The 19,532-nt window shown below is 40.2% G+C and overlaps 2 protein-coding genes across 3 annotated transcripts in view; one reads left to right on the top strand and one right to left on the bottom strand.

Annotated features, from left to right (window-relative positions):
• DENND1B (DENN domain containing 1B) overlaps positions 1 to 19,532 on the bottom strand; it is a 287,318-nt gene that overhangs the window by 163,791 nt on the left and 103,995 nt on the right. The gene's annotated exons all lie outside the window — the stretch shown is intronic.
• Positions 17,166 to 17,683, top strand: LOC128596701 (eukaryotic translation initiation factor 1-like). The gene has a single exon (XM_053606350.1). It carries the CDS (start codon positions 17,166 to 17,168, stop codon positions 17,505 to 17,507), a length of 342 nt encoding a protein of 113 aa, XP_053462325.1. The 3' UTR covers positions 17,508 to 17,683.

Genomic DNA, 19,532 nt, shown 5'->3' with positions numbered 1-19,532 from the left:
AAAGAAGCAGCATCTCTTTCTGTGACTCTTTTTATCAGTGAAGAAACCTTTTCCAGAAGCCCCGCCGTTTCTGTTGTAACCCTAATTAACCACAGGGTTACAAACTACTCCTGAAATAATCACCAGCAAGGGAAATGGTTACCTAAACTCAGCTTAGCCTTGGACTAGTTAGAGGAAGAGTCAGAATTCAATCTCATTCACTTTCCAATAACCATGACACATGTAAATATAAAAAAGCTTGAATTAAGTATATTTTAAGAATACTCACAATAGTAATCACATAATAATTAAACTGGTAACATACTTCTCAAGAAAAATACATAAGGACAGTTTTCAAATATCCATAATTTTATTTGTGTAAATAACTTTTCAAAATCACTTGCAACAATTAAAGGACTACTTGTCATTTTAAATCTAATTTTTCACAAAGGCTATAGATTTAGAAAAGGATAATTACTCAATTTTGAATAGTATCTCCTCAAATACATGAGAATTAACCAATGAGACATTCATTCAACCTATATGCACTTTACAAAAGGAGTAATAAACTTTTTTTCCTTAAGAAACACAGACTGAGCCAACTTAGCCAGAAGCAGGTTGCATAAACTCTCGAAGACACTAACAGACATTTTAAATTTTCAAAGGAAACACAGTTACATTAACAGGTTGATTGCATCAGGATGCATTTTATTAAAAGGAAGAATTATATTAATAAGATAAATCACAAAGGGAGTCTATAATCTTCTCGCTCTTTTTTCTTTTTCTTTTAAAAAGTGTTTTAAACTTGGAAGAGCTATTTTAAACTTAAGCCAGGTACAGTGGCATGTGCCTGTAGTCCCAGCTACTTAGCAGACTGAGGAAGAGTAATCACTTGGGCCCAAGAGTTCAAGTCCAGCCTAACCAACACAGTGGGACCCTGCCTCAAAATATAAAATAAAATAAAAATAAATAAAATAAAACATAATAAATATTTTAAACTTAGAGCCAAGAAATAGCTGTCAGGTTATACGAGGTCAGTGTAGAAATTTTCTCTTGGATTTTACTTTCCTGTACTGCTTCAGTTAGAAATAAATTTCTTGACCTGAGACTGTACTATAAATCAATAGTGATCAAAACAGCATGGTACTGGCACAAAAACAGATAACTAGATGTCTGGAACAGAATAGAGAACCAAGAGATGAATCCAGCTATTTACTGTTATTTGATCTTTGACAAGCCAATTAAAAACATTCAGTGGGGAAAAGATTCCCTATTTAACAAATGGTGCTGGGTGAACTGGCTGGCAACCTGTAGAAGATTGAAACTGGACCCACACCTTTCACCATTAACTAAGATAGACTCTCAATGGATAAAAGATTTAACCTTAAGACATGAAACTATAAAAATACTTGAAGAAAGTGCAGGGAAAACTCTTGAAGGAATCGGCCTGGGTGACTATTTTATGAAGAGGACTCCCCAAGCAATTGAAGCAGTATCAAAAATACATTACTGAGACCTGATCAAACTAAAAAGCTTCTGCACAGCCAAGAACATAGTAAGTTAAGCAAGCAGACAGCCCTCAGAATGGGAGAAAATATTTGCAGGTTATACCTCCGATAAAGGTCTAATAACCAGAATCCACAGAGAACTCAAATTTTTTAGCAAGAACACGTGACCCCATTTCAGGGTGGGCAAGGAACTTAAAGAGAAACTTCTCTAAAGAAATTGAAGCAAAATCTACAAACACATGAAAAAAAGCTCATCATCCTTAATCATCAGAGAAATGCAAATCAAAACTACTCTGAGATATCACCTCACCCCAGTAAGATTAGCCCACATAACAAAATCCCAAAACCAGGGCGGCGCCTGTGGCTCAGCGGGTAGGGCGCCGGTCCCATATGCTGGAGGTGGCGGGTTCAAACCCAGCCCCGGCAAAAAAAAAAAAAAAAAAAAAAATCTCAAAACCAGAAATGTTGGCATGGATGTGGAGGAAAGGGCACACTTCTACACTGCTGGTGGGAATGCACACTAATACGTTCCTTCTGAAAGGATGTTTGGAGAATACTTAGAGACCTAAAAATAGACCTGCCATTCGATCCTATAATTCCTTTACTAAGTTTATACCCAGAAGACCAAAAGTCACAATATAACAAAGACATCTGTACCAGAATGTTTACTACAGCCCAATTCATAATTGCTAAGTCATGGAAGAAGCCCAAGTGCCCATCGACCCACGAATAGACTAGCAAATTGTGGTACATGTATACCATGGAATATTATGCGGCCTTAAAGAAAGATGGAGACTTTACCTCTTTCATGTTTACATGGATGGAGCTGGAACATATTCTTCTTAGCAAAGTATCTCAGGAATGGAAGAAAAAGTACCCAATGTACTCAGCCCTACTATGAAGCCAAATTATAGCTTTCACATGAAGACTATAACCCAACTATAGCACAAGACTATGGGGAAAGGGCCAAGGAAGGGGAAGGGAGGGGGGAGGTTTTGGTGGAGGGAGGGTAATGGGTGGGGCCACATCTATGGTGTATCTTAGAATGGGTACAGACGATTGAACTAATGTACACAGCTATGATTTAACAATTAAAAAAAAAAAAAACATTCAGTGGGGAGAAGATTCCCTATTTAACAAATGGTGCTGGGTGAACTGGCTGGCAACCTGTAGAAGATTGAAACTGGACCCACACCTTTCACCATTAACTAAGATAGACTCTCACTGGATAAAAGATTTAAACTTAATACATGAAACGATAAAAATACTTGAAGAAAGTGCAGGGAAAACTCTTGAAGGAATCAGCCTGGGTGACTATTTCTTTTTTTTTTAATTTTTTATTGTTAGGCATTCATTGAGTGTACAATAAGCCAGGTTACACTGATTGCAATTGTTAGGTAAAGTCCCTCTTAGAATCATGTCTTGCCCCCATAAAGTGTGACACACAACCAAGGCCCCACCCCCCTCCCTCTTTCTGTTTTTCCTCCCTCCCATAACCTTTATTGTCATTAATTGTCTTCATATCAAAATTGAGTACATAGGATTCATATTTCTCCATTCTTGTGATGCTTTACTAAGAATAATGTCTTCCACTTCCATCCAGGTTAATACGAAGGATGTAAAGTCTCCATTTTTTTTAATAGCTGAATAGTATTCCATGGTATACATATACTACAGCTTGTTAATCCATTCCTGGGTTGGCAGGCATTTAGGCTGTTTCCACGTTTTGGCGATTGTAAATTGAGCTGCAATAAACAGTCTAGTACAAATGTCCTTATGATAAAAGGATTTTTTGCCTTCTGGGTAGATGCCCAGTAATGGGATTGCAGGATCAAATGGGAGGTCTAGCTTGAGTGCTTTAAGGTTTCTCCATACTTCCTTCCAGAAAGGTTGTACTAGTTTGCAGTCCCACCAGCAGTGGAAAAGTGTTCCCTTCTCTCCACATCCACGCCAGCATCTGCAGTTTTGAGATTTTGTGATGTGGGCCATTCTCAATGGGGTTAGATGATATCTCAGGGTTGTTTGGATTTGCATTTCTCTAATATATAGAGATGATGAACATTTTCTCATGTGTTTGTTAGCCATTCGTCTGTCATCTTTAGAGAAAGTTCTATTCATGTCTCTTGCCCATTGATATATAGGATTGTTGGCTTTTTTCATGTGGATTAATTTGAGTTCTCTATAGATGCTAGTTATCAAGCTTTTGTCTGATTGAAAATATGCAAATATCTCTTCCCATTGTATAGGTTGTCTCTTTGCTTTGGTTATTGTCTCCTTAGCTGTACAGAAGCTTTTCAGTTTAATGAAGTCCCATTTGTTTATTTTTGTTGTTGTTGCAATTGCCATGGCAGTCTTCTTCATGAAGTCTTTCCCCAGGCCAATATCTTCCAGTGTTTTTCCTATGCTTTCTTGGAGGATTTTTATTGTTTCATGCCTCAAATTAAAGTCCTTTATCCATCTTGAATCAATTTTTGTGAGTGGGGAAAGGTGTGGGTCCAGTTTCAGTCTTTTACATGTAGACATCCAGTTCCCCCAACACCATTTATTGAATAGGGAGTCTTTCCCCCAAGGTATGTTCTTATTTGGTTTATCGAAGATTAGGTAGTTGTAAGATGTTAGTTTCATTTCTTGGTTTTCAATTTGATTCCAAGTGTCTACGTCTCTGTTTTTGTGCCAGTACCATGCTGTCTAGACCACTATGGCTTTGTAGTACAGACTAAAATCTGGTATGCTGATGCCCCCAGCTTTATTTTTATTACTAAGAACTGCCTCAGCTATACGGGGTTTTTTTCCGGTTCCATACAAAAAGCAGAATCATTTTCTCCAAATCTTGAAAGTACGATGTTGGTATTTTGATAGGAATGGCATTGAATAGGTCAATTGCTTTGGGAAGTATAGACATTTTAACAATGTCGATTCTTCCCATCCATGAGCATGGTATGTTCTTCCATTTGTTAATATCCTCTGCTATTTCCTTTCTGAGGATTTCGTAACTTTCTTTATAGAGGTCCTTCACCTCCTTCAGGACTCCCCAAGCAACTGAAGCAGTATCAAAAATACATTACTGGGACCTGATCAAACTAAAAAGCTTCTGCACAGCCAAGAACATAGTAAGTTAAGCAAGCAGACAGCCCTCAGAATGGGAGAAAATATTTGCAGGTTATACCTCCGATAAAGGTCTAATAACCAGAATCCACAGAGAACTCAAATGTATTAGAAAGAAAAGAACAAGTGATCCCATCTCAGGGTGGGCAAGGGACTTGAAGAGAAACTTCTCTAAAGAAGACAGATGCACAATCTACAGACACATGAAAAAAAGCTCATCATCCTTAATCATCAGAGAAATGCAAATCAAAACGACTTTGAGATATCACCTAACCCCAGTAAGAGTAGCCCACATAACAAAATCCCAAAACCAGAGATGTTGACATGGATGTGGAGAAAAGGGCACACTTCTACACTGCTGGTGGGAATGCACACTAATATGTTCCTTCTGGAAGGATGTTTGGAGAATACTTAGGGACCTAAAAATAGACCTGCCATTTGATCCTATAATTCCTTTACTAGATTTATACCCAGAAGACCAAAAGTCACAATATAACAAAGACATCTGTACCAGAATGTTTATTGCAGCCCAATTCACAATTGCTAAGTCATGGAAGAAGCCCAAGTGCCCATCGACCCACGAATGGACTAGCAAATTGTGGTACATGTATACCATGGAATATTATGCGGCCTTAAAGAAAGATGGAGACTTTACCTCTTTCATGTTTACATGGATGGAGCTGGAACATACTCTTCTTAGCAAAGTATCTCAGGAATGGAAGAAAAAGTATCCAATGTACTCAGCCCTACTATGAAGCTAATTTATAGCTTTCACATGAAGGCTATAACCCAACTATAGCACAAGAATATGGGGGAAAGGCCAAGGAAGGGGACAGGAGGGGAGAGGTTAGGGTGGAGGGAGGGTAATAGGTGGGGCCACACCTACGGTGCATCTTAGAATGGGTACAGGCGAAACTTACTAAATGCAGAATACAAATGTCTACTACATACGATAACTAAGAAAATACCATGAAGGCTACATTAAACAGTTTGATGAGAATATTTCAGATTGTATATGAAACCGGCACATTGTACCCCTTGATTGCACTAATGTACACAGCTATGATTTAACAATAAAAAAATCTTCTTTTATTCCTCCTCCTTAAATTAGGGAAAACACTGTATGTCTGTGAATTCTGATATAGAACAGTTAAGATGTTAACTCTGATTAAGGTATTTTTCATTAGCAAAAATTTTAAGTGAAGTTATTTATTAGAAGATGTAAATAACTTTCAGGAAGCAAATGCATTCTGATATGAAGAGAACTGTGCTGTGAAATATAAATTTCAAAAATTTTCTGTGTCAGTCTTAGGCAAGTGATGAGACCTCTGCTGTCTATAATTACTTTAAGTTTGATCTAATCTCAATAAGAAATCTTAGATTGGAAGCAGTGCAGAGCAACATTATACAAAAAAAAAAAAAAAAAAACTGGAGGTCTGTGAATTGAAAATATTTGAAAAAAAAAACTGAAAAATAATACAAACAAACCAATACAGTATAACTATTATTTACCTAGCATTTGTATTTTGGTAGGTAGTATAGAATGTCCACAGGAGGACATGTACAGGTCATATGCAAATATTATGCCCTTTTATATAAGGGCCTTGAGGGACTTTATCTGAGGGATTTTGGTTTCCAGGAAGGTCCCAGAACCAACTCCCCAACCAGATACCATGGTACAACTAACCCCAAAATACACACAGTACACATTTATTTATATATTATACATTTGTATGTTATATAAATATTTACAATGACAAGATAGATGATGTGCCAGGCAAATAAACAGCATAATACATTAATCCTTATTAATTTAAGGTAAAATTAATTCTATTACGAATTGCATTTACATTTTTATCCTTAGGTTAACACTAAATTTTAAGTAAAAATTTGAGAAGAAATTAACCAAGGCTAAGAAAAAGCCTTTTAGGAAGACCCTCTTTCTTTTTCCCTAATAACCACATAACTTCCGATCTTCTCCATTGCTTCATTCATTCCTATTTTAACAAGTAGTATTTTCTAGATCAAATGAAATATACCATAAAACATTGCCCATAATATTTATTTACATTTGTTGACACCTATGTATTTAAAAATAAGTATCAGTCATTTAAATCAAGTAGAATTAAGATAAGTGGAAAATGTTTCAAGCTTTCGAAAGAAACATGTTTTACATCAGTTTATGGATAGGCTACCGTAATTTTAACCCACAGCTATAGGCTGTGGAGGATAAAGGAAATATGATTCCTGATTTTCAGAACAAGAAAGACTTAAGGTTAGAGCATTAGAAAACAGATGCATGGGAGGGGAGACAAGATGGCGGACTGAAGCCAGCTTTCAACAAAGGCTCCCGTCCAGAAGGAGAGTTAAGGGACAGGAATTTAGTAAGTATCCTGGTGGACTTGAGCCTCACCAAGAGAGAAGGCTGAAGAACGCACATCAACACCGCTGAGGCAAGTTGTGATCACAAGGACGCAAACAAAAGGTACAAAATCCACCACCAAGCGGACGGGAGTCCCCCTCCCCCATGAGACCGGCTCTGTAGCCCCACAATTGAACAAGCGGGCAGAAATTAAAGCCCCTCCCACTACACTCCACGGGAGAGACCTTCTAAAAACTGGACCTACCTCCCCTACTGGGGTGCCGTGGCGTTCTCCTGCCGGACATAAGGCTGAATAAAACTTTGGGAATCCTTTGCCGGCAACCCTGAATCCCCGGCGCTCCCCTCCCGCCCACTGAGGTCTGGAGGCCTGTCCCCCAGGACTTCGGATCCTTGGGTGATTTCTCAAGGGGAGTGGACAGTCCCCAAGTTGCGACTGGTCAGCATTGACTCTGAGGCGCGCCGAGTGAGGAGAGGGCACCGGGCTGAGGGGGAGTCACGCCTCGCGGCACTTCCCTGCGGTGCAGTGCACCAACCCTCCCCGGGCATACGGGGCCCAAGACTGAATCAGACTCTGGCCTCCCCGCTGAGAGCTGAGAACCCCTACTCTCACTCGGGGTCTGAGGGCCTATCCCCCAGGAGTTCGGCTCCTTGGGTGATTTCTCGAGGGGAGTGCACAGTGCCTGAGCTGCGTCAGGTCAGCGCTGACTCTGGGACACGTGAGCGAGGAGAGGGCACTCCGCTGAGGGGAAATCAAGCCTTGGCGGCACTTCCCTGCAGTGCAGTGCAGGAGCCCTCCCCGGGCACAAGACTGAATAAGACTCTGGCCTCCCCGCTGAGAGCTGAGAGCCCCTACTCTCACTCGGGGTCTGAGGGCCTATCCCTCCGGAGTTCGGCTCCTTGGGTGATTTCTCGAGGGGAGTGCACAGTGCCTGAGCTGCGTCAGGTCAGCGCTGACTCTGGGATACGTGAGCGAGGAGAGGGCACTCCGCTGAGGGAAAAATCAAGCCTTGGCGGCACTTCCCTGCGGTGCAGTACAGCAACCCTCCCCGGGCATACGGGGCCCAAGACTGAATCAGACTCTGGCCTCCCCGCTGAGAGCTGAGAACCCCTACTCTCGCTCAGGGTCTGAGGGCCTATCCCCCAGGAGTTCGGCTCCTTGGGTGATTTCTCGAGGGGAGTGCACAGTGCCTGAGCTGCGTCAGGTCAGCGCTGACTCTGGGACACGTGAGCGAGGAGAGGGCACTCCGCTGAGGGAAAATCAAGCCTTGGCGGCACTTCCCTGCGGTGCAGTACAGCAACCCTCCCCGGGCATACGGGGCCCAAGACTGAATCAGACTCTGGCCTCCCCGCTGAGAGCTGAGAACCCCTACTCTCACTCGGGGTCTGAGGGCCTATCCCTCCGGAGTTCGGCTCCTTGGGTGATTTCTCGAGGGGAGTGCACAGTGCCTGAGCTGCGTCAGGTCAGCGCTGACTCTGGGATACGTGAGCGAGGAAAGGGCACTCTGCTGAGGGGAAATCAAGCCTTGGCGGCACTTCCCTGCGGTGCAGTGCAGGAGCCCTCCCCGGACCGTAGTATTGCGTGAAACTGAAGGAAACTCTAGCTTCCCCCGCCCCACTCCCAATCCGGGTCTGGGGGCCCATCCCCCAGGAGTTCTGATTCTTGGGGGATCTCTTAAGGGGTGTGGACCCAGCACAAACTGCGGCCGCTCAGTGCTGACTCTGGGGCGCGGGACAGAGGAGAAAAGGGTCGCCTGAGTGCCCACACCAGAGCAGCAGTTCCCTGGAGGTAGATCAACAGCCGTTTTTTCTTTAACGGCAGAACGCTCACTTCTGGATATTCTGAGGCCACACCCCCGTCTCCCTGGGCAACCAGAGGAGGCCACCGGTGACACGGCTCACAAAACCCGGAAGCCTCCAGGGCGGGGCCGACCCAGAGAGGTGTTCAGACGCAATTCTCCAGCAGCAAAGACGTTTGAACTCAAAACAGCCGTCTCCTGTAGGCGACGACAGGAACAGAGACAGAACCTCACAAAGTTGTCTGTTCTGTTCTGTTCTGTTAGCAGCATCCATCAGGGACGGGGCTAAGCCTGAGTGAACACCTCCTTCCCATCACCTGCATCAAACACTCAAAGATGTCAGGCCCCATCTCCTCCTGCTAGATAGCGGCAGTCTGCGGGGGCCTGGCAGACTTCCTCGCGATTCAGACAGGTGCAAACCCCTGGAGTGTCTGTTCACTGCAGGCAACTGGGTTAGCCATCTGCAGAGATACCAGTGACTGGGTCCGACAGAGGGGCAAAGTGGGGAAGGAGACGTCAACCTTCCCAGACTGCTCTGTTTGCGGGGTGGCTCCTCCTGACTCCACGCTGCATTGGGGTGAGCTGTCTCAGAGGAGTCACCAGGCCCCTGTGATCCAGTTCCCAGAGACCTCTTGAACCCTTCCACCTGAGACAAGTGCCGATTGAGACAGTTGATTCGGACCTTTTGAACTGGGCTAATAGACTGAGGACTTTTCAGGTGGTGCCCTGGGTGTGCGATTGTAGGAAGGTTTGATTCTCCTTTTCCAACTGGGGCCAGAGGTGGGCAGGCGGGGTGACTTAATTGCTGATTTTTCCACACAGCTGAGACTTCAAGCCAGAGTAGAAGTTGCAATAGGATCGAACAGAAACCAGCTGAAAACAAGACAGAACCACTTTGCTCCACCACACCAGACAGGGCCCCAGTTTCTCAGGCCACAACACTGTACGGGCCCTCGATAAAACCCCAGGGGAAAAACCAAAGGGAGTAAACCATGGGGCGGAATCAGCGGAAAAACTCTGGTAACATGAATAACCAGAATAGATCAACCCCCCCAAGAAAAGATACGGCAGATGTGATTGAAGATCCCATTCATAAACAACTGGCTGAGATGTCAGAAGTCGAATTCAGAATTTGGTTTGCAGACAAGATTAATAAAATGGAATTAGGAATTCGAGGAGAAATTCAAAAACTGTCTCAAGAATTTAACGAATTTAAAGACAAAACCACCAAAGACTTAGACACACTGAAACAAGAACTTACAGCCCTCAAAGATATGAAAAATACAGTAGAATCCCTCAGTAACAGAATGGAGCAAGCAGAAGAAAGGATTTCTGACATTGAAGATAAAGTCTTCGAACGCTCCCAATCTCTCAAAGAGGAAGAGAAATGGAGAGCAAAAACGGATCACTCACTCAGAGAGCTCTCAGATAATTCGAAAAAAAATAACATAAGGGTTATAGGAATTTCGGAGACTGATGACGTGGCAGCCAAGGGCACAGAGGCCCTTCTACATGAAATTATGAAAGAAAATTTTCCAGACATGCCTAGAGAATCTGAAATTCAGATAGCAGACAGCTTCAGAACCCCAGCACGATTCAACCCCAAAAAGCCATCTCCCAGACATATCATAATTAGCTTCACTAAAGTTAACATGAAAGAGAAGATTCTCAAAGCAGCCCGGCGAAAGAAAACTATAACGTACAAAGGTAAGAATATTAGAATAACTGCAGATCTCTCTGCTGAAACTTTTCAAGCAAGAAGAGGCTGGTCATCAACTTTTAATCTCCTAAAGCAAAAAAACTTTCAACCCAGGATCTTGTATCCAGCTAAACTGAGTTTCATCTATGATGGAGAAATTAAATACTTCAATGACATTCATATGTTGAAAAAATTTGCCATAAGTAAACCAGCTCTTCAGGATGTTCTCAGACCTATCCTCCACAATGACCAACCCAATCCTATACCACAAAAGTAAACTCACTCAGAAACTTCGGATCAAACTCCAACTTCCACACTGGCGAAAGGATTAAAAATGTCCACTGGACCTTTGAAAAACTCGATACCCAAAATTCCACCAGACTTATCCTTACTCTCCATCAATGTGAATGGCTTAAACTGTCCTCTAAAGAGGCATAGGTTAGCTGACTGGATACAAAAACTTAAGCCAGATATTTGTTGCATACAAGAGTCACATCTCAACTTAAAAGACAAATACAGACTCAGGGTGAAAGGATGGTCATCCATATTTCAGGCAAATGGTAATCAGAAAAAAGCAGGTGTTGCAATTTTATTTGCAGATACAGTAGGCTTTAAACCATCAAAAGTAAGGAAGGACAAGAATGGTCACTTCATATTTGTTAAGGGTAATACTCAATATGACGAGATCTCAATTATTAATATCTATGCACCCAACCAGAATGCACCTCAATTTATAAGAGAAACTCTAACAGACATGAGTAACTTGATTTCCTCCAGCTCCATAATCGTTGGAGATTTCAACACTCCCTTGGCAGTGTTGGATCGATCCTCCAGAAAGAAGCTGAGCAAAGAAATCTTAGATTTAAACCTAACCATCCAATATTTAGATTTAGCAGACATCTACAGAACATTTCATCCCAACAAAACTGAATACACATACTTCTCATCAGCCCACGGAACTTACTCCAAAATTGATCACATTTTAGGTCACAAGTCTAACCTCAGTAAATTTAAAGGAATAGAAATTATTCCATGCATCTTCTCGGACCATCATGGAATAAAACTTGAATTGAGTAACAACAGGAATCTGCATACCCATACAAAAACATGGAAGTTAAATAACCTTATGCTGAATGATAGCTGGGTCAGAGATGAGATTAAGAAAGAAATCACCAATTTTTTGGAACAAAATGACAATGAAGACACAAGCTATCAGAACCTCTGGGACACTGCAAAGGCAGTTCTAAGAGGGAAATTTATAGCACTGCAAGCCTTCCTCAAGAGAACGGAAAGAGAGGAAGTTAACAACTTAATGGGACATCTCACGCAACTGGAAAAGGAAGAACATTCCAACCCCAAACCCAGTAGAAGAAAAGAAATAACCAAAATTAGAGCAGAATTAAATGAAATTGAAAACAAAAGAATAATACAACAGATCAATAAATCAAAAAGCTGGTTTTTTGAAAAGGTCAATAAAATAGATAAACCTCTGGCCAACCTAATCAGGAAAAAAAAGAGTAAAATCTCTAATATCATCAATCAGAAACAACAAAGACAAAATAACCACAGACTCATCAGAAATCCAAAAAATCCTTAATGAATATTACAAGAAACTTTATTCTCAGAAATATGAAAATCTGAAGGAAATAGACCGATACTTGGAAGCACGCCACCTTCCAAGACTTAACCAGAATCAAGTGGAAATGTTGAACAGACCCATATCAAGTTCAGAAATAGCATCAACTATACAAAACCTCCCTAAAAAGAAAAGCCCGGGACCAGATGGTTTCACGTCAGAATTCTACCAAACCTTTAAAGAGGAATTAGTACCTATATTACTCAACCTGTTCCAAAATGTAGAAAAAGAAGGAAGACTACCCAACACGTTCTATGAAGCAAATATCACTCTGATCCCCAAACCAGGAAAAGACCCAACAAGAAAAGAAAATTATAGACCAATATCACTAATGAATATAGATGCAAAAATATTCAACAAGATCCTAACAAACAGAATCCAGCAACACATCAAACAAATTATACATCATGACCAAGTTGGTTTTATCCCAGGGTCTCAAGGCTGGTTCAATATACGTAAATCTATAAATGTAATTCAGCACATAAACAAATTAAAAAACAAAGACCATATGATTCTCTCAATTGATGCAGAAAAAGCTTTTGATAATATCCAGCATCCCTTCATGATCAGAACACTCAAGAAAATTGGTCTAGAAGGGACTTTTCTTAAACTGATAGAGGCTATCTACAGCAAACCCACAGCCAATATCATATTGAATGGAGTTAAATTGGAATCATTTCCACTCAGATCAGGAACCAGACAAGGCTGCCCATTGTCTCCATTGCTTTTCAACATTGTAATGGAAGTTTTAGCCACCGCAATTAGGGAAGAAAAGGCGATCAAGGGTATCCATATAGGGTCAGAAGAGATCAAACTCTCGCTCTTCGCAGATGATATGATTGTGTATCTGGAAAACACTAGGGACTCTACTACAAAACTCCTAGAAGTGATCAAGGAATACAGCAGCGTCTCAGGTTACAAAATCAACATTCATAAATCGGTAGCCTTTATATACACCAACAACAGTCAAATTGAAAAAGCAGTTAAGGACTCTATCCCATTCACAGTAGTGCCAAAGAAGATGAAATATTTGGGAATTTACCTAACAAAAGACGTGAAAGATCTCTATAAAGAGAACTATGAAACTCTAAGAAAAGAAATAGCCGAAAATGTTAACAAATGGAAAAACATACCATGCTCATGGCTAGGAAGAATCAACATTATCAAAATGTCCATACTACCCAAAGCAATATATAATTTCAACGCACTCCCTATTAAAGCTCCACTGTCATATTTTAAAGATCTTGAAAAAACATTACTTCGTTTTATATGGAATCAGAAAAAACCTCGAATAGCCAAGACATTACTCAGAAATAAAAACAAAACAGGAGGAATCACACTACCAGACCTCAGACTTTACTACAAATCGATAGTGATCAAAACAGCATGGTATTGGCACAAAAACAGAGAAGTAGATATCTGGAATAGAATAGAGAACCAAGAGATGAATCCAGCTACTTACCGCTATTTGATTTTTGACAAGCCAATTAAAAACATTCAGTGGGGAAAAGATTCCCTATTTAACAAATGGTGCTGGGTGAACTGGCTGGCAACCTGCAGAAGACTGAAATTGGACCCACACCTTTCACCATTAACTAAGATAGACTCTCATTGGATTAAAGATTTAAACTTAAGACATGAAACTATAAAAATACTAGAGGAGAATGCAGGGAAAACCCTTGAAGAAATTGGTCTGGGTGAGTATTTCATGAGGAGAACCCCCCGGGCAATTGAAGCAGCTTCAAAAATACACTACTGGGACTTGATCAAACTAAAAAGCTTCTGCACAGCTAAGAACACAGTAAGCAGAGCAAGCAGACAGCCCTCAGAATGGGAGAAGATATTTGCAGGGTATAACTCTGACAAAGGTTTAATAACCAGAATCCACAGAGAACTCAAACGCATCAGCAAGAAAAAAACAAGGGATCCCATCGCAGGCTGGGCAAGGGATTTGAAGAGAAACTTCTCTGAAGAAGACAGGCGCACGGCCTTCAGACATATGAAAAAATGCTCATCATCTTTAATCATCAGAGAAATGCAAATCAAAACTACTTTGAGATATCATCTAACTCCAATGAGACTAGCCTATATCACAAAATCTCAAGACCAGAGATGTTGGCGTGGATGCGGAGAAAAGGGAACACTTCTGCACTGCTGGTGGGAATGCAAATTAATACATTCCTTTTGGAGGGATATATGGAGAACACTCAGAGATCTAAAAATAGATCTGCCATTCAATCCTGTAATTCCTCTGCTGGGCATATACCCAGAAGACCAAAAATCACAACATAACAAAGATATTTGTACCAGAATGTTTATTGCAGCCCAATTCATAATTGCTAAGTCATGGAAAAAGCCGAAGTGCCCATCGATCCACGAATGGATTAATAAATTGTGGTATATGTATACCATGGAATACTATGCAGCCTTAAAGAAAGATGGAGACTTTACCTCTTTCATGTTTACATGGATGGAGCTGGAACATATTCTTCTTAGTAAAGTATCCCAAGAATGGAAGAAAAAATACCCAATGTACACAGCCCTACTATGAAACTAATTTGGGACTCTCACATGAAAGCTATAACCCAGCTACAACTTAACAATAGGGGGAAGTGGGAAAGGGGGGGGTGGGTAGAGGGAGGGGAATCGGTGGGATCACACCTGTGGTGCATATTACAGGGGTATTTGCGAAACTTGGTAAATGTAGAATATAAATGTTTTGGCACAGTAACTGAGATAACGCCGGAAAGGCTATGTTAACCACTGGGATAAAAATGTGTCAAATGGTTTATGAAGTGAGTGTATGATGCCCCATAATCATATCATTGTATACACTTATGATTTAATAAAAAAATTAAAAAAAAAAAAAGATCAAGGATTCCAAAAGCACATCCAAACAAAATAAAAACAGATAAAAATGAAAAAAAAAAAAAAAAAAAAAGAAAAGAGATGCATGCAACTGCATAAATATGTACAATTATACCTGTATTCATTTTATTAAAAGTAAAACTAAATAAATAAATAAAATTATGCTATTAGACAAAAAAAAGAAAAAAACAGGATGATCGTGGTAGTACGCTACTTGGGAGCCTGAGGAGGGAGGATCACTTGAACTGAGAAGTGGGAGATGCAGTGAGTGGTGATTGTGCCACTACTCTCCAACCAGGGTGACAAAATGAGACCCTGTCTCTTAAAATGTTTTTTTATTTAAAAAAGTTTTTGAAAGCACAAAAAGAAACAAAATAGATACACACACATGTATAAAGGCACACATGCTAGGCAAAGTTGCTGAGTGCACAATTCTCTCGCATCAGCAGTTAACATCCAAATTCTGGTTCCGCATACCAGCGGCACAAGTTACCTTATCTAAAAAGTGTACAAAAATCTCAAGAAATGTCCTCATTAAATTAAAAGTAAATGAGGGCTTATTTGGGAATTTATGTATAAATTAGATGGGAATAAAATTAAAAATCCACGTCAAATGATTAGGGCAATGTCGGGCATATTAAAACTTCCCCAATGAATGTTAACTCTTTTCTTAGTTATCTACTTAGTTTAATAATCCTTAAGTGTTATACAAATTCAAATGAAGGAGATATTTATTTAAGAAGTACTTAATGAATTATATTAATCATAGTATAATATTAAAGGTCATGTGTCCAATGACCATTGCTAATACTTTGATATACTGAGATATAAAATGAAATTATAAAATGTATTATACTAAATAACCTATCTAACACCTTTGGAGATTTTTCATATATTTTATATAGATATGTATTGACATAGATAAAATGCACGTACAGGTTGAATATATTCAACTATATCTATTTAACCAAACATGACTAATGCAAATACTCTTTAACACTGCAAAGTCACACAATGTATGCATCTGATGATTTCATCATGTACAAGCAGCTTACTTTGGACTACCACATGGACTGCTTTCTTTTAAATTAAAAATATCTGGCCAGGTATAGTGGTTCATGTCTATATCCCAGTATGTTAAAATGCTGAGGCAGGAAGATCATTTGAAACCATGAATTCAAGACCACCCTGGGCAAAACAGTGAAAAAACAAAACAAAACAAAATTAGCTGAGCATGGGTAGCACACACCCATAGTTCAAGCTACTTGGGAAGATAAAGCAGGAGGATCACTTAAGCCCAGGAGTTAGAGGCTGCAGTGAGCTATGATGATGCCACTGCACTGAGTGATAGAGCAAGATCCTATCTCAAAAATATATAAAACAAATTAAAAATAAATAAATTAGAAATATCTTCAATGTTATGTCAACAGACATTTTCAATTTAAGGGAGGATTTACTGATAAAATTCCTTTTATCATGTACTTACTAAGCCATGTAATAAAAATAAATTATCAACTCTATACAAAGCACTTTTGAGGAATGGAAGCATTTCTTGCTCTCTTCTACAACCTTAGACTAGGATATTCCTTCAACTGTCTTGGCAAAAGAGATTGCTAAAGTATCCTTAGAAAATATATCCTTTTTCTACCATAGCCCTCTATTACATAAATGTGTTTTTATTTTCTTTAATTTTAAAGCATTCTCTCTTTGTTCTGTGTTAATCTCTATTTTACATTTTTCCTTGGTCTTGTATACCACCAGACCCTTGGTCTCTTATTATTTTCTCTTACTCTTCAAACCTATACCATGTTCAGATAATCCTTCTATCATCCTATTCACACAAGTATTCTCCATTCACTGCCCAGGCTGTACATTAGAAAAATAATCTTTGTGCAACAGATGGCACACAGAAATCATGATATGTTCCAGAGCAGTAAATTATCTTTTTCTTTTTCTAGTCCTGCCTAGAACCTAGTTCAGAACTATCCCTAAACTACATACTTTTCCCTAATTTGTGGTTTATCTAGTTACTTTAAGAAATAACAGACCAGGGCCCCAGTCATTGAGACGCCCTGAGGACTCAGCAGCCTCCCCCTTAAGCCCCCTCGCTTCCCGACGCTCCATCCCCCCGCCCGCCTTCTCCCGCCACCGCCTTCCCCAGGCAGTTTCCACCGAGGAAAAATCGTATCGTATGTCTGCTATCCAGAACCTCCACTCTTTCGACCCCTTTGCTGATGCAAGTAAGGGTGATGACCTGCTTCCTGCTGGCACTGAGGATTACATCCAAATAAGAATTCAACAGAGAAACGGCAGGAAGACCCTTACTACTGTTCAAGGGATCGCTGATGATTACGATAAAAAGAAATTAGTGAAGGCGTTTAAAAAGAAATTTGCCTGCAATGGTACTGTAATTGAGCATCCAGAATATGGAGAAGTAATTCAGCTACAGGGTGACCAGTGCAAGAACATATGCCAGTTCCTTGTAGAGATTGGACTGGCTAAGGACGATCAGCTGAAGGTTCATGGGTTTTAAGTGCTTGTGGCTCATTGAAACTTAAGTGAGGATTTCCTTGCAATGAGTAGAATTTCCCCTCTGTCCCTTGTCACAAGTTTAAAAACCTCACAGCTTGTATAATGTAACCATTTGGGGTCTGCTTTTAACTTGGACTAGTGTAACTCCTTCATGCAATAAACTGAAAAGAGCCATGCTGTCTAGTCTTGAAGTCCCTCATTTAAACAGAGGTCAAGCAGGAGGCACCTGGCAGTGTCAAGCCTGAAACAAAGCAATAACATGGTGTTTCAGCCAAGCCTAGAGCCCTAAGATCACAAATGGCTATGCCTGGCCAGAAGCTCCTCGCCTCTCCCTCTGCAGAGTTCCCAGCCCTAAGGGAATGTCACCACCTGGACAACCCTCGGTGAATCTGAGAGGATGGGGTAAAGCAGCAATGCAGCTATACCTCTAAAGGGAGTCTTTGATAGTAAAAGTATCTCCAGGTGGGCAGAACTTAGGCCACCTTCCCTCCAATCAGGTGACAGGACATCTGGCTTTCCACCAAGGTCTTTTTGACCAGACATATCTTAGCTAAGGGATGTCCAACATCAGAATGTGACCCCAACTTTCTATCAGTTAAACTTTTGACAAGGGAACAAATCTCAAAACTGATGTATCAGCTATGTAGCCAGCTGTAGAGCTTGCAACTTAGTAGCAACAACTGCCCAATGCCATGTGAAGTAACAAGACTGGTTTTTGTTTTTTTTTCCTTCAATTTTAATGTTATGTGTAATGTATTTAAACCCTTATTTAAATAAAACTTATTTTCAGAAAAAAGAAAGAAAGAATAGACCAGGGGTAGAAAACCTTTTCACGTTAGAAGACCACATTAATTTAGCTGTAATAAAATAAGGCCACAATCAAGAAACTTCAATTGTATACTTAAAAATGTACATTATTTTGTAAAAATCTAACTACTGTGTACTTTGTAATTTCAAAAAAATGAAACTATTTGCTAATTTTAAAGTTAACTAACCTTTTAAAAACTTGGTTGTGAATCCTTTTTGTAGGAAAGTATTTTAATATTTGGTTCCAGGAATGGAGGTCCACAGTTTCAATTGATCGTCCACAGTTTCAATTGATCCTCACATGATGATCAATCATTTGTGACCTTAAGAACATCTTGATTTGGGTTAGGTAAGAGAATATAAATTCAAAGCAATAAGTGGTTGGAAAGTAAGAAAGCATTTGGGGGGCATGTTGCCAACAGCATGGATATTCTACTGCACTGCATTTCTCCACATTTCAATTGGATCTTTCTTAGCATCAAGTGATGACTTTAAAGTGTCACACACTGAGATATCAATTCCATGTGTAGTTTTTTAAATGATGTGGTGATACCAATAAGGTACCATTGAAAGGCTAATCTCAGTGATGTCATGATCCTCAAAGCCAGTGACCCTTCCATTGTATTCTCCAACAAAGTGGTCTATAACAGCTGAGCATTATTCAAATAATTCTCATTTATCATTCTGCTCATCAATGACCATTACTAACTGGAGAAAATGTTCAGGTGAAATTTCCTCTCGAAGAAGAAATGCATTGAAAAAAGATAACTTTTTTCAAAATGTTTAGATGTTTAGTCATATATCATATATAGACTTAGTTTTATCTTGCAAAGAAATATTCAAGTCATTTTGATTTGATACATCACACAGAAATGCTGCATTCCTACAGAAATATTTTTGTTTGTTTTTGAGATAGAATCTCACTATGTCACCCTCAGTAGAGTGCCATAGTGTCACAGCTCACAGCAACCTCAAACTCTTGGGCTTAATTGATTCTCTTGCCTCAGCCTCCCAAGTAGCTGGGACGACCGGGGCTACCACAACACCCAGCAATTTTTTGTTGCAGTTGTCACTGTTGTTTAGCAGGCCCAGGCTGGGTTCAAACCCACCAGCCTCAGTGGCCAACACCCTACTCACTGAGGTATGGGAGTCAAGCCTAAGTATGAAGATTCTTGTTGTTGTTGAGTTCAACTTTTATTCCATGACAGTCCAAGAAGAT

Source organism: Nycticebus coucang, chromosome 10 (genome assembly GCF_027406575.1).
Source record: "Nycticebus coucang isolate mNycCou1 chromosome 10, mNycCou1.pri, whole genome shotgun sequence".
Classification (NCBI taxonomy): Eukaryota; Metazoa; Chordata; class Mammalia; order Primates; family Lorisidae; genus Nycticebus; species Nycticebus coucang.
The sequence above is the reverse complement of the archived record's forward strand: the minus strand, read 5'-3'. Positions and strand labels throughout refer to the sequence as shown.